This window comes from Pocillopora damicornis, chromosome 1, assembly GCF_964200805.1.
Source record: "Pocillopora damicornis chromosome 1, jaPocDami1.2, whole genome shotgun sequence".
Taxonomy (NCBI): Eukaryota; Metazoa; Cnidaria; class Anthozoa; order Scleractinia; family Pocilloporidae; genus Pocillopora; species Pocillopora damicornis.
Window position 1 is genome coordinate 37,212,626 of NC_142670.1, and position 27,356 is coordinate 37,239,981.

Sequence of the window (27,356 nt, forward strand, 5' to 3'; positions counted from 1 at the left end):
GACTGAAGTGGCTAAAGTTTCCTGTTTATCTTATTCCTCTGTCACGAATGCGTTACTTGTAAACGTAATACGCTTAGGATTGGAGACCGGAAACGTGTCTGTTGACCTCAAATTGACTAGAGTTGCATAATGTGGGTTTCGCCTAAGGTGTTCTCTTATTTTCAATTTCTCACGTGGAATCATAAGGAGTTGTTTTACGTTTGGACTCTTGCTCTGATAAAACATAATTACTACTGCACTTCATTTTAGACTAGAAGCGGCGAGTTAACATGTCAAAATGTATTATGTTAGTTTCACGTTTCCCTTAAACGCTATTTTTTTCACCGTGAAAGCTGGAACCGGGACTGATACAATCTTTACTTCCGGTGTTCTCAATCCTTTAGTTGACAAACGACTCAGTTTTGCGGAGATCTTCTGCCACCAGGACATTGAAAAACTGAAACTAGACTAAACCATTGACCGAGCTTGAAAAAAATTAGTCTTAGAGACCTCGCACATCTGACTCTGATAATTCTTCTTTCAAAAAGCCTCAGTGAAATTATGCTGACTTGTAGTGCTACTTTAACACAAAGAACAAAAACAATGCTCGTTTTTTATGCCAAAAAATAGGCTAACACAATTTATAAGGGCCTAGCTTAGATGGACTAAAGAGGAGATTGATAAGTTTCTTTAGTGAGACTATAAAAAATGGACCAGACCCTCCTGGAACTGAGGTTTAACAATGAATATTTTTTTCATGGTAAATGAAATTAAAATGAACAAGATTTGGAATGGAGAACTGATATTTATAATGAAAATGTTTTTTTGCAATCTCTTACTAAGACTTCATCCTCTCAACGTCTTCTACCTTTTATTTTTATGGCGGAATAAGGGATCTTTTACCACGGATGTTTATCAAAACAGCAATGTGTTTATCTAATTACCCATTTATTTCTTTATGCTCATTCAATTAAACAATAAGTGTATGATAAGGTTTCACCAATTTATCACTACACAATCAATGACAAATACTTCAGATCTCCTCAACAAGTTCAGTAATGAGTCTGTTAAAACAATTCTAATGAAAATGACTTTCTAGGAAAAAGAACTTAATTGCAATTCGTTGCCAATGAAGATCTAAAGATGTGAAAATCTTAAGATCTTTTCCCTTTCGTATCTTTGCTTTGAGAGGGAAAAGATGCGATGTTAGTGAGCATTTTTAAATGATCAAATAACTTGGATCACAGGGTGAAAATAAATAATTAATACCGTCCTCTCCACGGTTCCTTTTAGCAGATAATTTTTAACAGATCCACAAGTTCAACGACTAGGACTGGGATTGGTTGTCATGTATTTGAGCATCATAACCAAAGTCATATTTAAAAGGTGAAGAGATATTATATCAGAACAAGTGAAGCGTGGTTTAAGGGTTAATGTAAACAACGAGAGAATTAACGGTTTTAATTTTTAAAATGAAATACAGTAAACCTATAAACTATTTTCTGAGTCTTATTTTCTATTTTTTGTCAAGTTCGAAAACTACTGCTGTTTTAAAAAAGCCAAAATTTATAGTATAAAAAACGAAAAATCCAAAACAAGTCTGCCATGTTGGTTGACGTCACCGAATCACAATAGCGCGATTTGCATATGTATCCCATGATATCAACAGCATCTCGTAGACAAAGGCTATCTATTAAATGTAAAAACCTTGAAAATATTGCAAGGTAAATAAAACGCAAGGTAGACTTCCAACCAATCCCTCTCTCCCCCCCTTGTACAACGGTGGAGGTTTAAGCTTTCATATACGTTTGACAATGAAACTAGGATAATAAACTGACAAGAAATGAGCATTATCCTTTTCAACGTTCTTCAGTTCTAACCTTAGTTTGAAAAAGAAAGATCGTATAATTTTCAACGAATCCATAAGTTCAACGAGTAGGACTGGTTTGGAGGGGTGTTTGACAAGGCATCGTAACCAAAGTCATATTCAATTTGACTACCTCCTTGTTCAACGAAAGAAGCAGCGTTAGCTTCTGTGATCCCAATCCCATGATCAGCACGTGCACAGCCACTCCCTCCCCCACCAATCATCATCACTGCTCCATCCCCAGTACTCCAGTCACACCAGAAGCCAATCTTGTTAGCGCTTTGGATGTTTCCACCGCACTCAGCCTGTTGGAACCCGTCTGTTGACTTGTACTGTCCGCCATATTGAACCGTACAACTTCCTAGACACTGATCACTGGCCCAGACCTTGCCATTTCTAAAGTCGCCATAACTTGTGATTTTAGATCGAAATGTTTGTCCACCCAAACAGTTACCTGTGGTCTGTAACAGAGGGATGTGGCTGGGGTCGTCACTGCGCGTGATCTTTATTTCTCTGCCGCTGACCGACCAAAAGGCTGTTGAAATCATATCGTCGTTCTTTGAAGAGTTGTTTGTCGCTCCAATGGCAATTTGTTGGTCATACCACCATCTACCATCGTCACGCATCCAATTTTTGCCATCGCTGTTTGAGAATCGAGCGATAAGAGTCCAGCCTGTAGTGAAAAAACAGTTCTCATATTTTCTGTTTTTTGATTATTATTATTATTATTATTATTATTATAGTGCATGGACATTTTAATTTTACTTCTACGTCTTTCTGGCATATGATGGGAATATTGTAGAGGATAGCTCTGTATTTTCTTTCTAACTTGAAACGAATTGTGCAATGTTCCCACCTTTCTTCTGTTTTTATCGGTGGTAAAAAAAAAATTAAAATTAAAAAAATAAAAAATTTGCGGTGACCATAATGAAAAATATTAACCGTTAGCCGTAAAAACCATCGCTACATTGAGACAATCTTTGAAGACCAACTTTTGTGCCAGAGGTAGATCGATATAACTACGGATTTAGGGCACCGATTGCAATTTTCAGGGCCTCGCTTTCTAGTCTAATTACTGGTTTTCAGTGTCACGCCATTCAAAATAGATCAAAATAAAAAATAAAAACCGTTCAATCGATTTAGTCTAGAATCTGGAAATAGAAAGAAGCTAGATATGTAAAGACTCTCGCCAAGATTCAGGTCACAGCAATTTTTCTTACGGAAGATATGAGGAGAAACGTTTTTCCCAAATTTATAGAGATTTGTATGGAGCCGCCATGCTGGTGCCCACCTAGATGGGCACCAACATGGCGGCCGGAAACCAGCAGAAACATCTGTCACTGAGTTTTGCTACAAAAGCGTGAATTTATCTCTCTAAGAACTCATAAACGTAACAATAATACTTTATTCTAATACAAGAACTGTTCAGATAGCTGAATTTCCCTAAATAAGTCACCTTTTAAACCAACATAACAGCTCTCTCGCTCGTCATGTAAAGGCCACGTCACGCAAAAGCTTAGAAATTCAAGAGTAGTCTATCACTAAACCAAGAACCCATTTGGAGTGAAAATTTGTCTGAATATTAGTTTTTAGCTGCTCTAATACATCATGAAAGTAAAATCTCAGGAGGATCAATAGTTCTGAAGTCTGAAATTTAGTGACGTCACGTGAAAACCAGCAATAGAAAAAATGCGGGGGGGGGGGGGGGGCACTTTCTCGGTTTTACCACCGATATCCACAATCGGCCAGAAAGTTTGGAAATGTGAAATAGATAATGTTTCTTAGCTGTGACAAATCAATAATCCTATGTTTTATAAACCGTACATTTTCTTTTACTTTATCTTCTAGCTTCTTGTCAAATAAATCTTTGAAAGCCTTACACCAGAGGCCAAAAGCTTTCGGTATGAAAATGTTGTTTTTGGTCAGTGAGCGCAAGCTTATTTAAAAAAAGATGAAGTTATCAAAACTGGTGGAGAGGAATTAGTTATAGCCTAACTAATAAACTGACTCTAAGTAGTGTGACTAACAAATAACAGACAGGGTTTACCGCTATGTATACATGTTTTGCCATTTCCATAAAATCCACTTTTACAGGAACACTTGTGGGAGCCATAGGTGTTCTGGCAGTTTGCATTGACGTCACAGGGCCAGATGGAAGCACTGCACTCGTCAATATCTGAACATTAAAAGAAATTAACTCGGAAGTGAATTAACGGCACAATTTGGAAATATTCGATAACAACAAGAAAGCGGTAAACAACTAAACTTTGAGTCACTCTCAGAGAATTACACCTTCAGTTAAGTTTGAAGCAGTCTCAGTGTAAATTTACACTAAATTGTATCTCACCCGTTTCACAATGTTCCCCTGTGTATCCTTTCGCGCAAACGCACACGTAACTGTTCTTCTCGTACAGTGCCATACATTTCCCATTGTTCTGACAAGGCCGTTTGAAACATGTAGACTAGAGAAAACGCATAACAATGAGAAAGAAACGAGAAAGATGTGGCATTCAGTCGACCAACACAAGCCGCCAATCATTTTTTATTTTCTATTTTTACAAATAGAGTCAGTATCTTTAAGTAAACTTTCCCCGCTAATAATAAAATTTCTTTGTAAGTCTTCCGGTCAGATAACCTCTCTACCTACTTCTGCAATTAACCACAGTGTCCTCCTTCCACTAAGAAGAAACTTCAAAAGAAAAACACATGGCCTAAATTATGCCGATGCCAGATCGAACCAGTTAGCGTTTAGGCGTATCATTAAAAAAAATAATAAAAAAACCGCTATAAGCAGTTGTCTGTAATTCCTCTCATTTCCTTTCACAAAAAGAGAGTGAACTTTTTTTCATTTCCAACTCACTGCGATGCTATAGTGATGGTGCCTCTGACTTGGGACAAGCTTGTCTGAGTTGTTGTACAGATCCGATAGAAGTAATTCACACAGAACTTTGCCATGGATATCGTGAAATGCAGCCAGGTTAAACGAAAAACACGACGGAATGTTGACACAAGCAAATCCACACTCGCTGCCCTTTCCAACATAATCCGAGCCAATAGCAGTGACGTTGAGGTAGGAAAACTTGTGGGCCTTAAATTTGGCATAAGCTCTTCCTTCAGCTGTACCTCGGCTGAGAGGTTTCCCCCTCACATCGACGACTTTTGTTTCTAGAAATGAAGAAAGGAATGATAAATGATTACTTAACCTTTAACTCCCACAATCTTATTAGTAATTCTTCGTACTGTTTGCCATACAGTTCTTGTGATGTTAGTTTGGAGAATTTGGTATTGGATCAATCTATAATCCCCTAATTGATATTTTTCTTTATTCTCATCACTTTTCTGCTTGATATTGCATTGATATTGTAAGGAGAAATTCTGTCTTGGTCACATGCACATGGAAGTTAAAGGGTTAAAGTATTTTGCTCATGCACGATATTTAATCAGGAGTCAGTCTTAAACGCTTTACGTGCCATGAGAAGCATGCTGTAGAAAAACTATTTCACGAGTACGTGAAAATAGTTCCTTGAAAGTTCAAGGAGTCCAAATTGCATTTCAAAGTCGAAGTTATATGCTATCTTCCCTTCGTCACCGAATTTGATCAGTTCCCTGACATTTGAATTAAGAAATTTTATAACAAATTGAAATGAACTTGCCAAAGTGTAAAACGATGTGGTAACATTCTAAGGGCTAATTATTATTTGTTTGGTAAAAGGTCAGATATCAATTGAAAACCTGTCGTAAATCTATGTATACCTAGACTGAAATTTTTCTGTATCATTTCAGTGCCGCTCTCGCTAAGAGCGGTCGTTTCGACTTCCCGTCAATTAAAAAAAAAGTTTCGTTTATTTTTTGCCCATGAATAGGGTTTAGGACACATGCAACGAAAACATAGTTTAGTTCTTCTCCAATTCTCTTTTTTTGCGTCACCACATGCCAAAACTAATTTTTGATCAGAAGAGAAGAGTCTCCTCGGATCACACTGGTATGAAAATATTTCAGGTGAAGTTTCTCTATTAATTTTTTGCCTGTGAACTAACTGAAATTCACACTTTCGATCGCTGTCCACACGGGTGGTCTAGCCATAAATTTGAATTAAGCAATTTTATAACAAATTGAAAGGAACTTGCCAATTTTGATCTTCTCTACACTGTGCGTAGTTTATGACCTGTGTTTCAACGAAAACTATCGAGAAGGCGCCTTCCCATCACTTTTGTTTACTTTTTAAGTCACGCAAGCACAAAAGTGTTACGGCCGATCAAGTTTGCGCAACGTTCTCGGTCAATTTTCTTGATGAGCAGAGACAGGAACAATACTCTTGTTGAAAACTTTGAATTATTGATCAGTTTGAAGTATATTAACATCTTTATCAGGAGTCAGTCTAAAATGCTTTACGTATCACGAGAAGCATGCTGCAGAAAAACTATTTTCACTAGTACATGTAAATAGTTCCTTGAAAGTTCAAGGAGTCCGAAATGCATTTTGAAGTCGAAGTTATATGCTTTTTTCACCAGGCCACCGAAATTTCATCAGTTCCCTGGTATTTGTATTAAGCTATCTTGTAACAAATTGAAAGGAACTTTCCAAAGTGTAAAACGATATGGTGAAATTCTAAGGGCTAGTTATCATTTTTTTTTTAACACTAAGATCATATATCATTTGAAAACCTGTCGTAAATTTATCTACACCTAGACTGAAAATTGTTTATATCAATCAATTAGCATATACATGAGGCCTTCTCTTGTTGAAGACTTTGAATCATTGATCAGTAAGAAGTATATTAATATTTTCAATCAGTATTCAGTCTAAAACGCTTTACGTACCATGAGAAATATGCGGTAAAAGAACTATTTTCACTAGTGCATGGAACGAGTTCCTTGCATTGAAAGTTCATGGAGTCCAAACTACATTTTGAAGTCGAAGTTACATGCTACCTTCATCAGGCCACCGAGATCTGATCAGTTTCCCGGCATTTGAATTAAACAATTTTATAACAAACTCTAAAGAACTTGCATAAGCGTACAACGATAAGTTAAAATTCTAAGGGCTTATTATTATTTGTGTAACAGATCTAGATCACATGTCAAAGTGATAACCTGTTATATAATTATATATATTTAGACTGAATTTGTCTTTATGTTTTAATTTGCACATACAGGAAGCCTCACTAAAAACTTTGAATTATTGATCAGTAAGAAGTATATTTTGTATCTCCTTCACATAGTTTTCAAGTGATTAAATTTCGATATCTTATCAAAGTATCTAAAACAGTCGCATTATATTACACCAAGATAGTTTAGTGTTATCGACTGATTTGAAAACGTAAATTGGCCACCGTAAAGAGTTTAAAGGCTGACGTTTCGAACATTAGCCCTTTTTGAGCGCCCCTCGTCCATCGCTCTGACGAAGGGCTGACGCTCGAAACGGCAGTCTTTAAGCTCTTAACGGTGGCCAATTTACGTTTTCAACTCAGTTGATAACACTAAATTACCCTGTTATACTCTCTCACCGACGCAGCACCACAGTTTCTTTAGAGAATTACCCTCTTTATATTACACCAAGCCTGTTTTTCTCTGCTATCTTGCATTTGTAAACTGACAACATCTAACTTCAGACGTGACTTCCGAAAAAGAACCAGTTAGAGCTGGCAAGTTTTCACGAAAAGATATTTCTTATACTCTTTATGAGAACAATAACGATAAGAAAATTCAGCAAAGGGATCAATGAAACAAATTTATGGTCATGAATTCTTCAACATTATGAGTGTTCTTAAGATGCTTCTCTCTTAATTTTCAGTAGAAGTTGATTTCTTTCAAACTTACTGTCTCTTTGTCGGGACGAAACAGTTGCAGCACTTTTCAAGAACATGCAACTTTGAAACAGATGCATTGAGAATCAAAGTTTTCACTCATATCTCTCTACCTATTTTTCCTTTCCTTTCTTCCTCCTCTTATATTTTGCTATTATTCTAAGAAACACCATCTATATTATTACTCTCTCCATAAAGTTGTTAACTATTTCATGATAGGACTCCGCTTGTGATGAACAAGTTAATGTGTGTCTTGGTAACAATTTCAAACACTTCAGCTTTGAACATAACATTACCAAAAATGAACCGAAAATATAGTTCATCTGAAAGCTTTGAATGCTATTGCAGCAAAAATATATAGTTTACTGTATTGCTAGTAACATAATAATAATAATTATATCACCTTCGTCTGCTACAGCCCGGCAATGAAACCATGAGAAGAAAAGAAGAGACGCGAAACCAAAGGGAAGCACCGTGAAAATGAAGCGTTGATTTTGAAAATACATCATATACAACTGAAATATACACAGCAACAGACTTTTCGTACACTGCTGACGATTTTAGGATGTTGCGCGACTGGACATCAAGGTTGTGGGTCCTAATTCAACGACCATTGGAAAACCACTGCCCTCGTTTGTTTTTGCAACGCAAAGTAGTAAATTTTTAATGTTATTTGGCTTTTTTAGCATAATAAATTATTGAAAGCGTAATTGTTTATGCCGCTTAGGATAGATCAGTTAACAACCCATGCTCACGATTTTGAAATGTGATCGTGTGGCATATGTTTTTTTTTTTCGTTCGAGAAACATTCAGGCGCAATTCCGAATATCTTTCATGTTAATTATCTGGTTTCTCTTCCAAATAACCAGTTCTAGAGGTAGTTAACGTCAAAAAAGATGACATGTATTCGTTATTTTCTAGGATATTACCCGTTTGTACCGATGGAATGAGACAAGGTGTTCTTCTCCTTGAATGGAAAATTAAAACAAGCTTGTTTATTGGCAGAAAATGCTATAGAGACGTAGCATTTGTGCGTTTTGTTGTTAATATCCGACGTTTTATATGTATTGTTAGAAACAAACAGATAAGGAGCAGTATTGGTCCTGCAGGTATCGATTTAGCGGATGAAATGTAAACCTTGATTTCATTCTAACTTTTCCCATGTTTCAAATGCAAGTGTTTTTCGTTTTGTCCTCTTCTTTTTGTGGTCTCTTTTCCATAAGCCTTTACACGTGGATACTAGTATCTAGTAGTTTTGCATACCGGAACTGAAATTTTCAATTGAAAAGCCATTATTTTCGGAAGTATAAGCCGTTGACATGTCCATATTTTAAACTCTGTTTGAGATGTTGAGAAATTTCTTTCCATGAAAATCCCACTAAATGAACTCTAATGAATTTTCTATTACATTCAAACAAGAGTTAAAAAAGAAATATGATTTATATTAATGTGGAGGCGGACAAGCCTGAGTAGTATTTCTTCATTTATAAACATAGTTGACTCAGATTAAAATATAATTTATGTTTTAAAAAACATTGAGGTAAGATGCATGTTACATTTAACAAATAGAGAAGCCTTGACTGTGCTCTGTTCTGCTATCAAGCACACAGGAAGCGGCTAGAGCACGGAAGAAGTGAGGGGAGAAACACGAGACCCATACGAGACCCACTTCTCGAGTGCTCTAGCCGCTTCCTAAGTGCTTTATAACAGAAAAGAACACAGTCAAGGCTTCTCTATTTGTTTTATAAAAGAGAATCCGCAAAATTCCTCGAGCATTTCTTTTAATTTTCAGAACAAACTTTATTTCAGCTCAGCTCTATACTCTATACTCTCATAGAGCACGCTCTTTCAACCAACGACAGCGCGCGCTATACCCGAACTTTATTGTAAATCAAGCATAGATATTTATTTTTTGTTCACATCATGATTGGTTTACTCTAAATACTACCAATGAGTTCTCAACTTACTTTTTGGAAGACAAATAGATGATGCAGATATTGTACTCTTTTCACAACGCGCTACAAACAAAAAAGTACAATATAGGGGCCAGAAAACATAATGCAGAATTCTTAATTGACGGATTTCTTTTAAAAAAGAATCATAGAGGCATCATCTAAACTACTAGCAAGGAATCTTTTAAAAGCATAATTGAGACATGTTGTAGACAGTTGTCGAAACCAAATAAAAAAGTTTTTATTCAGCAAAATGACATTTCAATGTACTCGACTTTGAAGCAGGAATTGAATCAAAAGCACGCCTCTTCTGACGTCACCCGCTCTTTCTAGTTAAACTTATAGCTTATGGCTGAACCTCACTTCAGTTAGGAGGCTTTAAACGCTTAGCTCACTCCCATTAAAACTCTCCCTAAAACTCGCGAAGCCTAAGGATTATAAACTAAACGGAATGTTGACGTTTGCAAAATTGACCACCTAATGCTAAGGTGACTTTTTGACTACCACTTTCGTCGCTTGAACTTAAATAACAAAATATCGTAACCGTGAACGAATCCAAAATTTCAAAGCAGTGCAAAATCAAGTTAGTTTAACTTTGTTACGGGGCGAAAACAGAACATTTACTGACCATTTAAAACGCTCATTGATAAGCCCACGGCAAATGTCTACTTCAGTAGCATTTTTTATATTATGGACACATATTTGCTTAGGGTTTTATTGCTGACAATTGAGGTGTGGTTTAAGGGTTGATATATAAGCTACGAAGGAATGAACGGTTCCAATTTTCAAGGTGAAACACAGCAATCCCTGAGTCTTATTTTCTATTTTACTGTCAGCTTCGATAACTACTGTTCTTTTGAAAAGCCAAAACTTATGGTCAAAAAAAAGGAAAAGTCTGAAAAAAGTCTCCCATGTCGGATGACGTCACCGCGTCCCAGCAGCGAAATTTGCATAGGTATCCCATGATATTAACTACATCTTGTGGACGACATAAGGGTATCTGTTAAAGGTAAAAACTTTTCAAAATATTGCAACGTCACGAACACACATGGCAGGGTTCCAAGGGTGAGGGTATAAGTTTTTATTTACGTTTTGAGAATTAAACTTGAATAATAAGGTGACAAGAAATAAGTAACATCTTTCTTTTCAGCGGTCTTCAGTTCTGAACCAAGTTTGTAAAAGAAAGATCTTATAATGTTTTAACGGATCCATAAGTTCAACGAGTAGGATTGAGATGGAACTTTATTTGTTGCACCATCATAACCAAAGTCATATTCAGTTTCACTACCACCATATTCAACAAAAGAAGCAGCGCCAGCTTCTGTGATCCCAATTCCATGATCAGCACGTGCACAGCTACCTCCTCCTCCACCAATCATTATCACTGATCCATCTCCATCACTCCAGTCACACCAGAAGCCGATCTTGTTGGCGCTTTGGATGTTTCCTTTGCAATCAGCCTGTTGAAACCTGTCTGTTGACTTGTACTGTCCGCCATATTGAACCGTACAACTTCCCAGACACCGATTACTAGCCCAGACCTTGCCATTTCTAAAGTCGCCATAACTTGTGATCTTAGATCGGAATGTTTGTCCACCCAAACAGTTACCTGTGGTCTGTAACAGAGGGGTGTGACTAATGTCGTCACTGCGCGTGATCTTAAATTCGCTTCCCCTGACCAACCAAAATGCTGGTGAGATCATGTCAGTGTTTATAAAGGGACTCTCTGTCTTTCCAGTGGCAACTTGACGGTCGTACCACCAATGGCCAGTGTCAGCCATCCAGTTCTTGACGTCATTATTTGAAAAGCGGCAATAAGAGTCCAGCCTCTACCGTCTGTTGTCAATTCGCAGTAGACCTGTAGTAAAAAAGAAAAAAAAAATATGAGTGCTTCACTGATACCGAACCGTGAAAAAATGCATTGTTTCATGTCTTAAAAAGATATGTTTTAACAATTTAAATATTTTCTTACAAGAACATTAAAAAAGATGGTAAGTCTTGAGCTCGGTGAAGAAATAGAGAAACGTCTTTTTCCGTCTTGTCACAAGCGTGGGAAAGGATAATTTCTGAGTCCCCATGAGGAATCGAACCTCAGACGTTCGGATCTCGCGCTCCGATACTCAACCAAAGACACAATGATTAGCAAGGCCTATTAAGAAGTTCCTATATGACATGCGTTCTGCAGACCTCTGGGGTCATCAATGTCTTGAGCGTCATGTTTTTTAACATGTCATTGAACTTCGTAATGGGCCTTACTCACCATAGAGTCTCTGTTGCTCTCTGTCTCTTTGCATCATAGTTCTCGTCTGAAAGTTTCTAGTTGTTGCGTGAATGCAGCCTTGAATCTTTATTTTAGTTGGAGATTTAACTATTCTTATCAAGGTTGCTGACCGACATGGCTGCATTGCCGTTATTTAGGGGAAGAATATATATTACATTTTTCTTCGGTTTAGACTTACAGGAAAGGCTAGTTGAGTGTTTTTATCGCATACGTGGTACATCGCGGCAGTTTCGCGAGAGGGTCCGTGAAAACAAGAGGAAGAGTTCACATTGTGCTTCATTGGTTAACTTTTGACCTTTTTATGTTCGTGGAGCGATTTTGTTGTTGTTGCAAAATAATTTGTTTTAAAAAGGGTTGATATGTAACAGCCGGGTGTAAGATAATTCAACATTAGCCAACATCAAGACGCCTACGAGGTCCTTCAAAGTGCCAAAGAGAAACCAGGTTAGATGAGAATCTGACCATGCGAGAGAAACCTTTTTAGCCATGTCAACGAAACGCATAAAGCATTCTTAGAAAACGGTCTCCACTCTCTTTGCATCATAGTTCTTACTTGGAAGTTTCCAGTTATTGCGTGAATACAGCCTTGAACCGTTATTTCAGTTGAAGATTTAACTTTTCTAATCAATCGCTGACTGGCTCGGCTGCATTGCCGTTATTTTGAGAGAGGAATACGTATGTATAAAACGTATACAACAGGACAACTTCGAATAAAGACTGTATTCCAGAATAACAATATACATGACAGCTTTCACGCATTCCTTTTCATTTTCCTTTTTTGAGTTTTCATCAAGAGTTCAAAGTTCAATTCGTGGGGGGTAAGAAACATACAAAAATCCACGTGACAATCTCGGTCCAGTTTTCAATAACGTACTATATTTAATACGGTTCAGACTTACAGGAAAGGCTGGTTGAGTGTTTTTAGCTCGTAGGTAGTACATCCCATCAGTTTTGCGAGAAGGTCCATGCTGAATTAAGTCACAAGAACTATCTAGAGACGGAACACAAAACTTCAAGAACTTTCAAGTCAAACTGTTTAAAAACATTTGTACACAGCTTACGTTTTTCGAATAAATTAAAAAGACTGCTCATCATTTTAAGACTTTTGGCAAACATTTTCTTGTCTAGTTTGTATAAAAAAAAATAATGAAAAAAAAACGTAGAGAGGAAATGTGTTTTGGATGTACAGTTAAAAAGTAATAAAAGTAATAACTGTTATAATACCCATTAATTTCGTAGCAATCACCGTGGTTACTGTTTCCGTTAACCCAAAGCTGTTTGTGGCTCGACAGATGTAGTCTTCTTCACCATGTGCTTTTGCAGTATTTACTGCGAGACATCCGTCTTCCTGGAAAAACGGAGAGAACAAAGTGGACCTTTGATGCCTAGTCCATTCAACTTTAGGACGAGGGGAACCTGTGGCCACGCAGCAGAGGCTGACAGTTGTTGCTTGTTCTACAACGACCTTCGGTGAAGGTTTGTTAGTAAACTATGGTACCTCTAAACAAAAAGAAGATCATCAAGTTAACAACCAAAATAGGAGACCACGAATAATCTCAGATATATGCAGTTTGCGTACGTTTTTGAAAATTGAAAATTTTTTCGCAGATTATCAATTTGAAGGAAAAGCAACAGGAAAAAGTAAACGTCTCTGGTGCAAAAAGGACTAAACTCGATATTATTACAAGCTCATTTTAATTTCACTTTCTTCTAATAGATGATCTTCGGTGGAACAACACATTATCCCTTTGGTCCCTGAATACCAACCAATCCTCTGATACCTTAGTTCCCTTTTAAGCCAATAGATCCTTTTTGTCCGTGACGACCCTTCGCTCCAGTATCTCCTTTAATTGCAAGAGCTCCAACACACCCTTTGTCGCCTTTGTCGCCCTTTACTCCTTGAGGTCCCACAGGTCATCTTTTGCCACCCACGCCTGGAGCCCCAATAGGCCCCGATGGGCCTGGTGGTCCTACCTTTCCAGAGGCCCCTTTTTCTCCCTTATATCCAGGATACCCAAGGGCTCCTGGCGGTCCCGGAGGTCCTGCCTGGCATATTCTGTGTGAGGAGTTACAAACATCAATAAACTTGTTGTTTATTTCTTGGCGGATTTGTTGTAAAGTTACAGTTCCTGCCGTTGGATTTGGAGCAATATTTCTTTTTTCTCTTTTGCGATGATCCGCTGGATGTTTTCTCATAACACTTTCGAAATCCTTGTGTGAAACAAGTGGAAAAAAATGATCAAGGGTTTTAAATAATTTTGGAAAAAAAAACATATTCATCCTGGAGTGCGGGAGCTTCACTCTATGTTTTAAAACAACTTAATTCTGCATTAAACATTATCGTCTTTAATGCAAAAAGACCATTTGGTAAGTCTCAAAGAACAAATCTCTTGGCCAGTCATTATTGGTCGCCAGGGGCTGGGATCGGGGGATATTGTGGTGATCACGTGGTTTTCATCGGAAACAGAGGGGAGGATCAGTGGTCACTAACAGAATGTAAAGGGGTGGCTGTAGAAAATTGACGGTCATACATCAATGCAAATTAAGCGTCTGCCATGTTGGTGCCCACCTCAGGTGTGCAAATATATTGCCATCTCTACAGTGCCCTCTCTCAAATACTTTGTTTTATGAATATTTCAGGTGAAAAAAATCCAGAATCACAAGAGAATATTCTCCTTAGAATACCTGTGCTTTCGAACTATGCGGAGGGCCTAGAAAGCCACGTTCGAGAGCGATAACTTAAGAACATTTTTTATGATTGGTGTCGATCCAGTAGCCATTCCAAGCAGAATGTCTGTCCTCGATAGAAGTCTCGCACCTTCTTTCTTATTTTGTTCTGGAGACAAGTTATTCCTGAGAAATAAGCAATTTAAAACATTCAAAAGTCTTGAAGCGTACAACCAAATGGTGTCTGGCTTCGTAACATCAGTTCAAGGAGCAGAGATTGTAAACAAGGTTGTCGTTGTAGCGAAGGTGAGACACTTGCAGCGGATGAACGATCCTTTTGAAGGCATTTGGATCATCGCAGAAAGGGATACACAAATATACGTCAAGAAGAAGGAACGAATATAGTATGTAAAACATAGGAAATGTTCCACAATCATAACGCACGATCCGAACGCACTACTTAGGGGAAATGCTTGGCTTAATCCTTAAAGAAAATTCGTTGTAATTCAATGGGGAGAACTCCAAACACATGGAACCACTAAGGGTACGAAAATGGCAATGTCATTTGCCAATATTTTCATGGCGGAAATTGAAACGAAGTTAATTCAACAAGGTAAAATCAAGCCAAGAGAATGGAAACGTTACATCGTCTTTTTCTCCCTTTGGGATTGCGACAGAAAAGTGCTGGATCGGTTTATTAAACGAGCCAACTATTTCGACCATACTATCAAACTCACGGCCGAAATATCAGAGAACCAAATCACTTTTCTCGATACCACAGTGTTTAAAGAGGAAAGATTTGCAAAAGATTCCATCTTGGACATCAAAACTCATTACAAGCCGACCGAGACCTTAATTCCAATTTACGTACTTCGCCTCGTGCCACCCACCAGGCGTAAAACATGATTTCATTAAAGGCGAAGCAATAAGATTTCTCAGAACTAACTTTTCGAAAAAACATTTGAAGAGGGCCGTTTGAAATTCAAACAACGCCTCAAAGCAAGAAGGTGCCCAGAAAACATCACAGAAAGGTCTCTGTCAGGTATCAACTTTGCCTCTTGACAATCGGCCCTTAAACATACACAAAAGCCGAAAGGTCACGAACGTTTATTGCCTTTTGTCATAACGTACCACCCGGCAGTTAAAAATTTAAAACAAACATGGAGCATTTGAGTCTGATACACAATAAGCCCTTGCTGAAAACAAATTTTACAAAACCTCCGATCATCTCTTACCAAAGGGAAATTCCTTTAAGACATGCTTGTGAGAGCAAAAATATAATTTGAAGGAGATAATGCGACGCAACCTCGAAAGCCACCTAGAGAGTCCGTGCCGGTCTGTCTTTACCTTTTTTCTTATATCGTGTCGCCGCAACTTATCGATTGTGTCCAATTCTCTCTCCTCTCTGTTTTCAATTCTTCTTCGAAGGAAGACTAACTTTTAACAACTGATGGTATTCGATAAAATCCAATTCCTTTGTCCTGATCAGTTCTGGTGCCACAGCCGAAAACTACACAAAGAATCATTTCTACTTTTTCACTTTCACCTAACTACAAGCGCATTTGTAACTATTTACTTGAGCACCAACATGGCGGATAGCAACTGCCGTCAAGAAAAAAGTAACTTGGGTTAAAACCAAGAATAACGGAGAAAGTTAAAATACTAAAGAGCCCGAAAAAAATTTATTGTGGCATAACCATAAACCTCCGACCTTCTCCCCTCCCCCCCTAGAGGATAAAATACGACTGGTTCCTTAAGATGTGTGATTTGGAAATTATATATCTAAGCATCAAACGAACTTTGTTCAACATTAAGCAGCCTAATCATACCTTTTTAAATTAATTTTCTTATTTCATTGGATCATACCCAATTAGAACAATCCTCTCTGAATATTTCGTACAGGACCATTAAAACTTTCCCATTTCAATGATAGTTGAGATAATTTTATCAAGTCATCAGTTTCTGCATAAACCGTCAAAGGTTATGTAATGTTATATTTTAGTCATATTAATATCCTTCCTTTACATGAAAAGAGAAGCATCACAAGCAACTGTTACATCTTACCAACTTGAACTTCACTTTTAGTTTTTTAAGTTGACATATTGTTTTTTGTAGTCTGAAGGTATGTGGGTTGAGATTATGAACCCGTTGTACCACAAATACTGACCTAATCATCTTGCCAAAATGATATGGGTTTTTGGCATGACTACAGCCTGTCATGATCTCCATCATATCGAAAAGTTCATGGTCAGTTCTCATCAAACATTTGGAGCTCATAAATAAACACCAGGTCAATTAAGGCGGTTTTGCCATTTTCGTCATTTCCTATTCTTCCTTGCAGGGAATCGAGTTGTAGAAGCTAAATTAATTCATATCATACTTCAAATTAACGTCGTTTGGATCAAAGCATATAGTTTTGACGTCGTCTGTCCTTTTTCTGTGAGCTCTCTTCGTAGAGTCCATTGTAGCTTTTCGGGACTTTTGGGCTCTTCTACTGAACAACGTTTATAATAAACGTGTAAGAAAACTGACGTACTTGTTTTCTTCCGCTGAAGATTTGCACTTCCCGTGTGACTGAAGTGGCTAAAGTTTCCTGTTTATCTTATTCCTCTGTCACGAATGCGTTACTTGTAAACGTGATACGCTTAGGATTGGAGACCGGAAATCTGTCTGTTGACCTCAAATTGACTAGAGTTGCATAATGTGGGTTTCACCTAAGGTGTTCTCTTATTTTCAATTTCTCATGTGGAATCATAAGCAGTTGTTTTACGTTTGGACTCTTGCTCTGATAAAACACAATTACTACTGCACTTCATTTTAGACTAGAAGCGGCGAGTTAACATGTCAAAATGTATTATGTTAGTTTCAGTTTTTAAAAGCTGGAACCGGGACTGATACAATCTTTACTTCCGGTGTTCTCAATCCTTTAGTTGGCAAACGACTCAGTTTTGCGGAGATCTTCTTTCACCAGGACATTGCAAAACTGAAAATAGACCAAACCATTGACCGAGCTGGAAAAAAATTAGTCTTAGAGACCTCGCACATCTGACTCTGATAATTCTTCTTTCAAAAAACCTCAGTGAAATTATGCTGACTTGTAGTGCTACTTTAACACAAAGAACAAAGACAATGCTCGTTTTTTATGCCAAAAAACAGGCTAACACAATTTATGAGGGCGTAGCTTAGATGGACTAAAGGGGAGATTGATAAGTTTCTTTAGTGAGACTAAAAAAAATGGACCAGACCCTCCTGGAGGTTTAACAATGAATATTTTTTTCATGGTAAATGAAATTAAAATGAACAAGATTTGGAATGGAGAACTGATATTTATAATGAAAATGTTTTTTTGCAATCTCTTACCAAAGACTTCAACCTCTTCTACCTTTTATTTTTATGGCGGAATAAGGGATCTTTTACCACGGATGTTTATCAAAACAGCAATGTGTTTATCTAATTACCTATTTATTTCTTTATGCTCATTCAATTAAACAATAAGTGTATGATAAGGTTTCACCAATTCATCACTACACAATCAATGACAAATACTTCAGATCTCCTCAACAAGTTTAGTAATGAGTCTGTTAAAACAATTCTAATGAAAATGACTTTCAAGGAAAAAGAACTTAACTGCAATTCGTTGCCAATGAAGATCTGAAGATGTGAAAATCTTAAGATCTTTTCCCTTTCGTAGCTTTGCGTTGAGAGACAAAAGATGCGATGTTAGTGAGCATTTTTAAATGCTCAAATAACTTGGATCACAGGGTGAAAATAAATAATTAATACCGTCCTCTCCACGGTTCCTTTTAGCAGATAATTTTTAACAGATCCACAAGTTCAACGACTAGGACTGGGATTGGTTGTCATGTATTTTTGCATCATAACCAAAGTCATATTTAAAAGGTGAAGAGATATTATATCAGAACAAGTAAAGTGTGGTTTAAGGGTTAATGTAAACAACGAGAGAATTAACGGTTTTAATTTTTAAAGTGAAATACAGTAAACCTATAAACTATTTTCTGAGTCTTATTTTCTATTTTTTGTCAAGTTCGAAAGCTACTGCTGTTTTAAAAAAGCCAAAATTTATAGTATAAAAAACGATATATCTAAAACAAGTCTGCCATGTTGGTTGACGTCACCAAATCACAACAACGCGATTTGCATATGTATCCCATCATATCAACAGCATCTCGTAGACAAAGGCTATCTATTAAATGTAAAAACCTTGAAAAATATTGCAAGGTAAATAAAACGCAAGGGGGACTTCCAATCAATCCCTCTCCCCCCTCCCCTTGTACAACGGTAGAGGTTTAAGCTTTCATGTACGTTTGACAATGAAACTAGGATAATAAAGTGACAAGAAATGAGCATTATCCTTTTCAACTTTCTTCAGTCCTAATCTTAGTTTGAAAAAGAAAGATCGTATAATTTTCAACGAATCCATAAGTTCAACGAGTAGGACTGGTTTGGAGGGGTGTTTGACAAGGCATTGTAACCAAAGTCATATTCAATTTCACTACCTCCTTCTTCAACGAAAGAAGCAGCGCCAGCTTCTGTGATCCCAATCCCATGATCAGCACGTGCACAGCCACTCCCTCCCCCACCAATCATCATCACTGCTCCATCCCCAGTACTCCAGTCACACCAGAAGCCGATCTTGTTAGCGCTTTGGATGTCTCCACTGCAGTTAGCTTGTTGAAACCCGTCTGTTGACTTGTACTGTCCGCCATATTGAACTGGACAACTTCCCAGACACTGATCAGTGGCCCAGACCTTGCCATTTCTAAAGTCGCCATAACTTGTGATTTTAGATCGAAATGTATATCCACCCAAACAGTTACCTGTGGTCTGTAACAGAGGGATGTGGCTGGGGTCGTCACTGCGCGTGATTTTTAATTCTCTGCCGCCGACCGACCAAAAGGCTGTTGAAATCATATCGTCGTTCTTTGAAGAGTTCTTTGTCGCTCCAAGGGCAATTTGTTGGTCATACCACCATCTACCATCGTCACGCATCCAATTTTTGCCATCGCTGTTTGAGAATCGAGCGATAAGAGTCCAGCCTGTAGTGAAAACAGTTCTCATGTATTCTGTTTTTTGATTTTTATTATTATTATTATAGTGCATGGACATTTTAATTTTATTTCTACGTCTTTCGGGCATATGATGGGAATATTGTAGAGGATAGCTCTGTATTCTCTTTCTAACTTGAAACGAATTGTGCAATGTTCCCACCCTTCTTCTGTCTTTATCGGTGGTAAAAAAAAATAAAAAAATAAAAAAATAAAAAATTTGCGGTGACCATAATGAAAAATATTAACCGTTAGCCGTAAAAACCATCGCTACATTAAGACTCTCTTTGAAGACCAACTTTTGAGCCAGAGGTAGATCGATATAACCACCGATTGCAATTTTCAGAGCCTCGCTTTCTAGTCTAATAGAAAAAAAATGCGGGGGGGGGGGCACTTTCTCGGTTTTACCACCTGATATCCACAATCGGCCAGAAAGTTTGGAGATGTGATATAGATAATGGTTGTTAGTTGTTGCAAAGCAATAATCCTATGTTTTATAAACCGTACATTTCTCTTACTTTATCTTCTAGCTCCTTGTCAAATAAATCTTTGAAAGCCTTGCACCAGAGGCCAAAAGCTTTCGGTATGAAAATGTTGTTTTTGGTCAGTGAGCGCAAGCTTATTTAAAAAAAGATGAAGTTATCAAAACTGGTGGAGAGGAATTAGTTATAGCCTAACTAATAAACTGACTCTAAGTAGTGTGACTAACAAATAACAAACAGGGTTTACCGCTATGTATACATGTTTTTCCATTTCCATAAAATCCACTTTTACAGGAACACTTGTGGGAGCCATAGGTGTTCTGGCAGTTTGCATTAACGTCACAAGGCCAGATGGAAGCACTGCACTCGTCCATATCTGAACATTAAACGAAATTAACTTGGGTAGGAGTGAATTAACGGGAGAATTTGGAAATATTCGATGACGACAAGAAAGTGGTAAACAGCAAAGCTTTGAGTCATTCTCCGGTAATAGAAGAGAATTACGCCGTCAGTTAAGTTTGAAGCAGTCTTGTAAATGTACACTAAATTATGTCTCACCCGTTTCGCAATGTTCCCCTGTGTATCCTTTCGCGCAAACGCACTCGTAACTGTTCTTCTCGTACTGTGCCGCACATTTCCCATTGTTCTGACAAGGCCATTTAAAACATGGAGACTAAAGAAAACATATACCAAAGAGAAAGAAACGAGAAAGATATGGCACCAATCATTTTGTATATAATCATGGACCGTGTTTCCAAATAGTCAGTATCTCTAATTAAACCTTCCCCGCTAATACCAATAATTCTTTGTAAGTCTTCCGCTCAAACAACCCCTCTTCCTTTTTCTGCAATTAACCACACTGTCCTCCTTCCACTATAAAGAAACTTCAAAAGAAAAACACATGGCTTAAATGTTACTGTTGTCAGATTGGAATAGTTAGCTTTTAGGCGTATTTTTAAAGTTTTAAAAAACCGGCATTAGCAATTGCAGCAATTCCTCTTTTCCTTTTATAAAAACAGAGTGAACGTTTTTTCGTTTCCAACTTACTGCGATACTATAGTGATGGTGACTCTGACTAGGAACAAGCTTGTCTGAGTTGTTGTACAAATCCGATGGAAGTAATTCACACAGAACTTTGCCATTCATATCATGAAATGCATCCAGGTTAAACGAAAAACACGACGGAAGGTTGACACAAGCAAATCCACACTCGCTGCCCTTTCCAACATAATCCGAGCCAATAGTAGTGATGTTGAGGTAGGAAAACTTGTGTGTCTTAAAGTTGGCATAAGGTATTCCTTCACCTGTGCCTCGGCTTAGAGGTTTACCTCGCATATCGACGACTTTTGTTTCTAGAAATGAAGAAGGGAATGATAAATGATAAGTTAAAAGTATTGTACTCATGGACGATATTTAATCAGGAGTCAGTCTAAAACGCTTTACGTACCATGAGAAGCCTGCGCTACAGCAACTAGTATTTTTATTAGTAAATGGAAATAGTCCCTTGTAAGTTCAAGGAGTCCAAACTGCATTTCGAGGACGAAGTTATATGCTATCTTCACCAGGCCACCGAAATCTGATCAGTTCACCGGCATTTGAATCAAGCAATTTTATAACAAATTGAAAGGAACTTGACAAAGTGTAAAACGATATGGTAAAATTCTAAGGCCTGATTATTAAATGTGTTCGGTAACAGATCACATATCAATTGAAAACCTGCAGTAAATTTATGTAAACCTAGACTGAAATTTGCCTATATCATTTAATTAGCATATACAGGAAGCCTACTCCTGTTTAAAACTTTGAATTATTGATCCGTAAGAAGTATATTGATATTTTTTCCTTTCCCATATTTTTGTAAGATTTCAAATTCAATATCTTATATCTAAGACAGCCTAATTACATCACACCAAGCCTGTTTTTCTCCGCTATCTTGCATTCGTAAACTGGCAACATCTAACATCAGAGGTGACTTACGAAAATCAACCGGTTAAAGCTGGCAAGTTTCCATGAAAATATATTTTTTATACTCTTTATGAGAACAATAACAAAGAGAAAATTCAGCAAAGGGATCGATGAAACAAATTTATCGTCATGAATTCTTCAACATTATGACGGCGTGTTCTTAAGATACCCCTCACTTAATTTTCAGTATACGTTGACTTCCTTCAAACTTACTGTCTCTTTTTCGAAACAAAGCAGTTGCAGCACTTTTCAAGAATATGCAACTTTGAAACAGATACATGAATAATCCAAACCTCATACTCCTCTACCATTATCTTCAGAAACATTTTTTATATCATTGCTCTTTCCCCAAAGTTCAGTGTTAATCATATTGTAAGAGGACTAAGCAGTATTTTGATCAACAGTAAATGAATGAGTGTCTTAGCCAAAAATTTAAACACTTCATCGAAGACACAGACTTAAACGCTTTTCGCAATCTGGTATTCTCGAGGAAAAAAATGATCTTCATTGCCTTCTGAAGTAGGTGAAAGAGAATGCAATGGTGATACAAAGGAGATGGCAGCTTTCAGCATAACATTACCAAAAATGAACTGAAAGTATAGTTAATCTGAAAGCTTTAAATGCTATTCCAGCAAAAATATCCAGTTTACTATATAACTGAAAACATAATAATATGGACATCACCTTCGTCTGCAACAGCCCGGCAATGAAACCATGTGAACAAAAGAACAGACGCAAAACCAAAGGAAAGCACCCTGAAAGTGAAGCCTTGTCCTTTCAAATACATCACATAAACTGAAATATATTCAGCGACAGACTATTTGTACACTGCTGACGATTTTAGTATGATGCGCGACTGGACATCAAGAATTTGGGTCCTAATTCAACGACCACTGCCCTCATTTCTGCAACGCAAAGCAATGAATTTTTAATGTCATTTGGCATTTTTAGCATGATAAATTATTTATAGCGTGATTGTTTATGCCTCTCAGGATAGATCAGTTAACAACCCACGCTCACAATTTTGAAAGGTGATTCTTTGGCATATGGGTTTTTTCCCCTGAGAAACATTCAGGCTCAATTCTGAACATATTTCATGTTGATTTTCTGATTTTCTTCCAAATAACAAGTTCTAGAGGTAGTTAACGCCAAAAACTAGTACATTTACTCGTTGTTTTCTAAAATCATTTTAGATAACGACTTTCCAATTAAACATAATATGTATAATATATTATTAAAACAATGATATTACCCGTTTATAACAATGGAACGAGGCAAGGCGTTCTTCTCCTTAAATGAAAATTAAAACAGGCTCATCTATCGGCAGAAAATGCTATAGAGACGTAGCATTGTGCGTTTCGTTGTTAATATCCGATGTTTTATATATGTTATTATAAAACAAACAGATGAGGAGCAGTATTGGACCAGCAGGTATCAATCTAACTTTTACTATGTTTAAAATGCAAATGTTTCCTGTTGTGTTGTCTGTTTATCCTAAAGCCTTGTCGCGTGGACACTCATGATCTAGTAGTTTTGCATACCGGAACCGAAATTTTTAATTGAAAAGAAATTATTTTCAAAAGCATGAGCCGTTGACATGTCTAAAATGGGAAACTCTTGTTTCAGACGTTGAGAAATTCCTCGCCATGAGGATCCCACTGAATGAACTCTGATACATTGTCTACTACATTCAAACAACCGTTAAAAGAGGTATAAATATCATGATTGTGAAAGCGGAAAATCATTTTAACTAATCCATAAGTTCAAAGCAGTGCGACTTGACTGCAAAGAAAGTCATTTTAGCTAACCTACGAGACGCAAACTCAACATTTACTGACCATTGAAAATGCTCATTGATTAGCCCACGGACGTACAAGGGGGAGGGGGGGGGTTGGGGATAGGGGGTGTTCCCTTCCGCCCTTGGTCTTTTTTTTGGCAAATTTATTCAAGAAGATTGTTTATTTTGCTGTGAACTTGGTGAAAATTATATGATAGACATGGGAGAGATATTTTATTAATGATAAGTGAGGTGTGGTTTAAGGGTCGATATAACTATGAAAGAATTAACGGTTTTAAACCTTAAACCCAATAAACCCTTAGTCTTATTTTCATTTTCCTTTCAAGCTCGATAACTACTTTTCTTTTGAAAAACCAACAATTATAGTGAAACAAGGAAAGAAAAATCTAAAAAAGACTGCCACGCTGGATGACGTCACCGAATCCCAACAGCCCAATTTGCATATGTATCCTCTGATATTAACCACATCTCGTAGACGGAAGCTATCTATTTAAGGTAAAAACCTTCTGAAATTTTTGCAATGTAAATAAAACACAAGGGAGAGTTCCAACCAATCCCTCCATTCCGCCCTTGTACTCCAGAGGAGATATAAGTTTTCATGTACGTATGATAATGAAACTTAGATAAAAAGGTGACAAGAAGTGAGCATCATCCTTTTCAACGTTCTTCAGTTCTAAACTGAGTTGGGAAAAGAGAGATATTATAATTTTTGACGGAGCCATAAGTTCAACGAGTAGGACTGGGATGGACGGGTACTTGACATGGCATCATAACAAAAGTCATACTCAGTTTGACCACCACCTTCAACGAAAAAAGCAGTGGCAGCTTCTGTGATCCCAATCCGATGATCTGCACGTGTCCGCCATACTGAACCGTACAAATTCACAGACACTGATTACTGGCCCAAACCTTGAAATCTCTAAAATCCCCACAATTTGTGATCTTAGATCGTAATGTTTGGCCACCCAAACAGTTACCTGTGGTCCGTAACAGAGGGGTATGGATGGGGTCGTCACTACGCATGATCTTAAACTCGTTTCATCTGACCAACCGAAAGGCAGGTGATATCATATCAGCGTTTACTCATAGGTCATTTCTTTTTCCATTGGCAGCTTGTTGGTCATACCACCATCTACTATCGTCGTGCATCCAACTCTTGCCATCGCTGTTTGAGAATCAAGCGATAAGAGTCCATCCTTTAAGACTTGCCGGGATATCACAATAGACCTAGTAAGACATTGCAAATATATTACAATCCAAAGCAGGGCATTTATTAATTGGGTTATAAGTTGGTGAGGATTTGATAGCATCCCTTGATAGATATGAAGTACTCTAACAGCTTTAAAACCATAAAATATTCACCTTACGATAAAGAATTCGAATAGTCACCGGGAGGCTTAAGTCTTAACTCTCTCACTGGGATAGGAGTGGTGAGAGTGAAAGTTAGAAGGCACCTCGCCACATCAAGAAAAGTTTTTCTCTCACTAGGAGTCTCTCTTTTATTCAAATATGTAATTTTTTAATTGCTATCTCGAATGTATTTTTGACAGGAAGCTGTAAATAGGCGCGATCCATTGAAAAATGCGCGCTTCCTCGCTGGTATGTCCCATGAAATGTTCTCTATGAAGTCATTGGTGATGCTAAGATAGCAACTATTAAGCTTTTTTTTTTTTTTTGGAGTTTAGACTGTCAGTAAGGCTGAAAGAAAAGTCGAACTACATTTAACCCTTTATTTCACTAAAAAAAGCTCCCGTCCGGAGGGGAAAAAAAGGAACGCAAATAGAAAAAAAAATCAACAACAGCTAAAACAAACAAACAAAAAAAGAAAACCAAACGAAGCAAAGCCAAACAACAAAACAAGCCAAGAACAGAAAAAGGAACAAAAATTGGTTTTTCTTTGAGGTCGTCTCTAAAGCAATAATTGATATTTATTCTGAAAGAGAAATAAGGGGTCTACGCTTACATTATATCGTAAATTGCCAGCTAAAAGCTCGAAGCTTCCGGGATGTCTCTCCATATTTTTCTTTAAAACTTCTTCACAAGAATTTACTGATTCGATAATTATGAAACAGAAATTATGTCTATTGCGTTAATGCAAATGTAAGGGACGTTGAGTACAACTCACTCCCTTATTATTGATAATGCCTCTATAAAACAGGTTTGTTATTACATCTCTACGGTTAGATGAGAAAGAGAAGTTGGCCTTCTTGTATCGTCATCTTTTCGACGAGAATTTGCCCTTACGCTGTATTTGTAAAGCTTTCATCTTTTCACTACGCCATCGAAAAATTATTATTGTGGTACTGTGGTATTGTTTGGAGGAAATTGAAACAAATGCCTTGCATATTACCTGCATAAACTTCAAAATTGCGGCCATGGTCTATAATCTCTGATTGGCCCTGCCCCCAGTCTTTGTACGGTTACTTAGCGAAATGAAATCTCTAATCATTCTGCGGGGAACCTGCAGGCAAATTAGCTGCTCTAGTGTCCCGTGAACATTTTTTCAAAAACTGCCTCATTTTTTAGAGGTTCAGTGTTGTGGAATAGTCTGCCTGTTAGGCAGCGGCAAGCATAAACTCTCTACTCCTTAAATTCAGCTGCAGCAACTTCGTGGGAGAAAATCTACAATCTCTTTTATGCACGGCATTCATGGAAATCAGAGAACTTTTAGATATTAACTGTAATTCTTAGGAATGTTAGCATTTGTTCTAGCTACAGTTTGTTGAAGATTGTTAACTAGATTTTGACTATTTTATCAATCCTGAATTTATACCATGGACTAAATAAAGTCATTGTATTTCTTTTTATGTCCTTTGGGGATATTTGTATCCCAACGTTCATCAGTTTTGCGCAAAAGGAAAAAGAAAAAAGGAGGAACTTGTAATTCCTAACGGATCCACAAATTCAACGAGTAGGACTGGGTTGGAGCGTTGCTGGTCTGAGCATTATAACCAAAGTCATATTCAGTGTCACCGCCTCTCAGGTCAACAAGAGAAGCTTCGTTAGTTTCTGTGATCCTAATCCCGTGATCTGCACGTGAACAGCTTTCTCCTCCTCCACCAATCATCATCACTGATCCATCACCTTCATCCCAGTCACACCAGAAGCCGATCTTCTCAGCGCTTTGGATGTCTCCACCGCACTCAGCCTGTTGAAACCCGTCTGTTGACTTGTACTGTCCGCCATGTTGAACCGTACAACTACCCAGAGATTGATCGTTGGCCCAGACCGTGCCATTTTTAAAGTCGCCATATTTTGTTATTTTAGATCGGAATGTTTGTCCACCCAAACAGTTACCTGTGGTCTGCAACAGAGGGTGTGGCTGGGGTCGTCACTACGCGTGATCTTAAAACCTACAAATACAAGTTTAGTAATAAGTCTGTTAAAACAATTCTACTGAAAATGACTTTCTAGGAAAAAGAACTTAATGGCAATTCGTTGCCAATGAAGATCCAAAGATGTGTAAATCTTAAGATCTTTTCCCTTTCGTAGC

The 27,356-nt window shown here is 37.5% G+C and overlaps 4 protein-coding genes and 1 pseudogene across 7 annotated transcripts in view; all 5 read right to left on the bottom strand.

Annotated features, from left to right (window-relative positions):
* Window positions 1–910: 910 nt before the first annotated feature.
* LOC149053630 (uncharacterized) lies at window positions 911–8,305 on the bottom strand. The gene is made up of 5 exons (XM_089209651.1): window positions 8,056–8,305; window positions 4,707–5,011; window positions 4,194–4,308; window positions 3,894–4,022; window positions 911–2,519 (listed from the first exon to the last, which is right to left on the bottom strand). The coding sequence occupies exons 1-5, from the start codon at window positions 8,159–8,161 to the stop codon at window positions 1,891–1,893; spliced, it is 1,284 nt and encodes a 427-aa protein (XP_089065777.1). The 5' UTR covers window positions 8,162–8,305; the 3' UTR covers window positions 911–1,890.
* Window positions 8,306–10,659: 2,354 nt separating this feature from the next.
* Window positions 10,660–13,369, bottom strand: LOC149053631 (uncharacterized). 3 transcript variants are annotated; one of them, XM_089209763.1, is made up of 3 exons: window positions 13,110–13,369; window positions 12,785–12,876; window positions 10,660–11,462 (listed from the first exon to the last, which is right to left on the bottom strand). In XM_089209763.1, exon 3 carries the CDS (start codon window positions 11,383–11,385, stop codon window positions 10,804–10,806), a length of 582 nt encoding a protein of 193 aa, XP_089065889.1. In that variant the 5' UTR covers window positions 11,386–11,462; window positions 12,785–12,876; window positions 13,110–13,369; the 3' UTR covers window positions 10,660–10,803. The 3 variants fall into 3 exon arrangements, with proteins under 3 accessions (XP_089065889.1, XP_089065877.1, XP_089065886.1); XM_089209751.1 differs by having other exon boundaries at window positions 12,785–12,872; window positions 13,110–13,230; XM_089209760.1 differs by lacking the exon at window positions 12,785–12,876 and having other exon boundaries at window positions 13,110–13,245.
* A 226-nt stretch (window positions 13,370–13,595) lies between these two features.
* On the bottom strand, window positions 13,596–14,092 carry LOC149053632 (uncharacterized; annotated as a pseudogene).
* A 3,905-nt stretch (window positions 14,093–17,997) lies between these two features.
* LOC149053633 (uncharacterized) lies at window positions 17,998–23,549 on the bottom strand. Of its 2 annotated transcripts, XM_089209658.1 has the most exons (5): window positions 22,750–23,549; window positions 21,148–21,452; window positions 20,659–20,773; window positions 20,348–20,476; window positions 17,998–19,609 (listed from the first exon to the last, which is right to left on the bottom strand). In XM_089209658.1, exons 1-5 carry the CDS (start codon window positions 22,850–22,852, stop codon window positions 18,981–18,983), a joined length of 1,281 nt encoding a protein of 426 aa, XP_089065784.1. In that variant the 5' UTR covers window positions 22,853–23,549; the 3' UTR covers window positions 17,998–18,980. The 2 variants fall into 2 exon arrangements, with proteins under 2 accessions (XP_089065784.1, XP_089065789.1); XM_089209663.1 differs by lacking the exon at window positions 20,348–20,476 and having other exon boundaries at window positions 22,750–22,988.
* A 2,231-nt stretch (window positions 23,550–25,780) lies between these two features.
* The window catches only part of LOC149053634 (uncharacterized), a 2,246-nt gene continuing 670 nt past the window's right edge, over window positions 25,781–27,356 (bottom strand). The window contains exon 2 of the mRNA XM_089209815.1: window positions 25,781–27,185. Within this exon, the coding sequence (XP_089065941.1) occupies window positions 26,751–27,185 (435 nt within the window). The 3' untranslated portion in view covers window positions 25,781–26,750. The remainder of the gene's footprint in view (window positions 27,186–27,356) is intronic.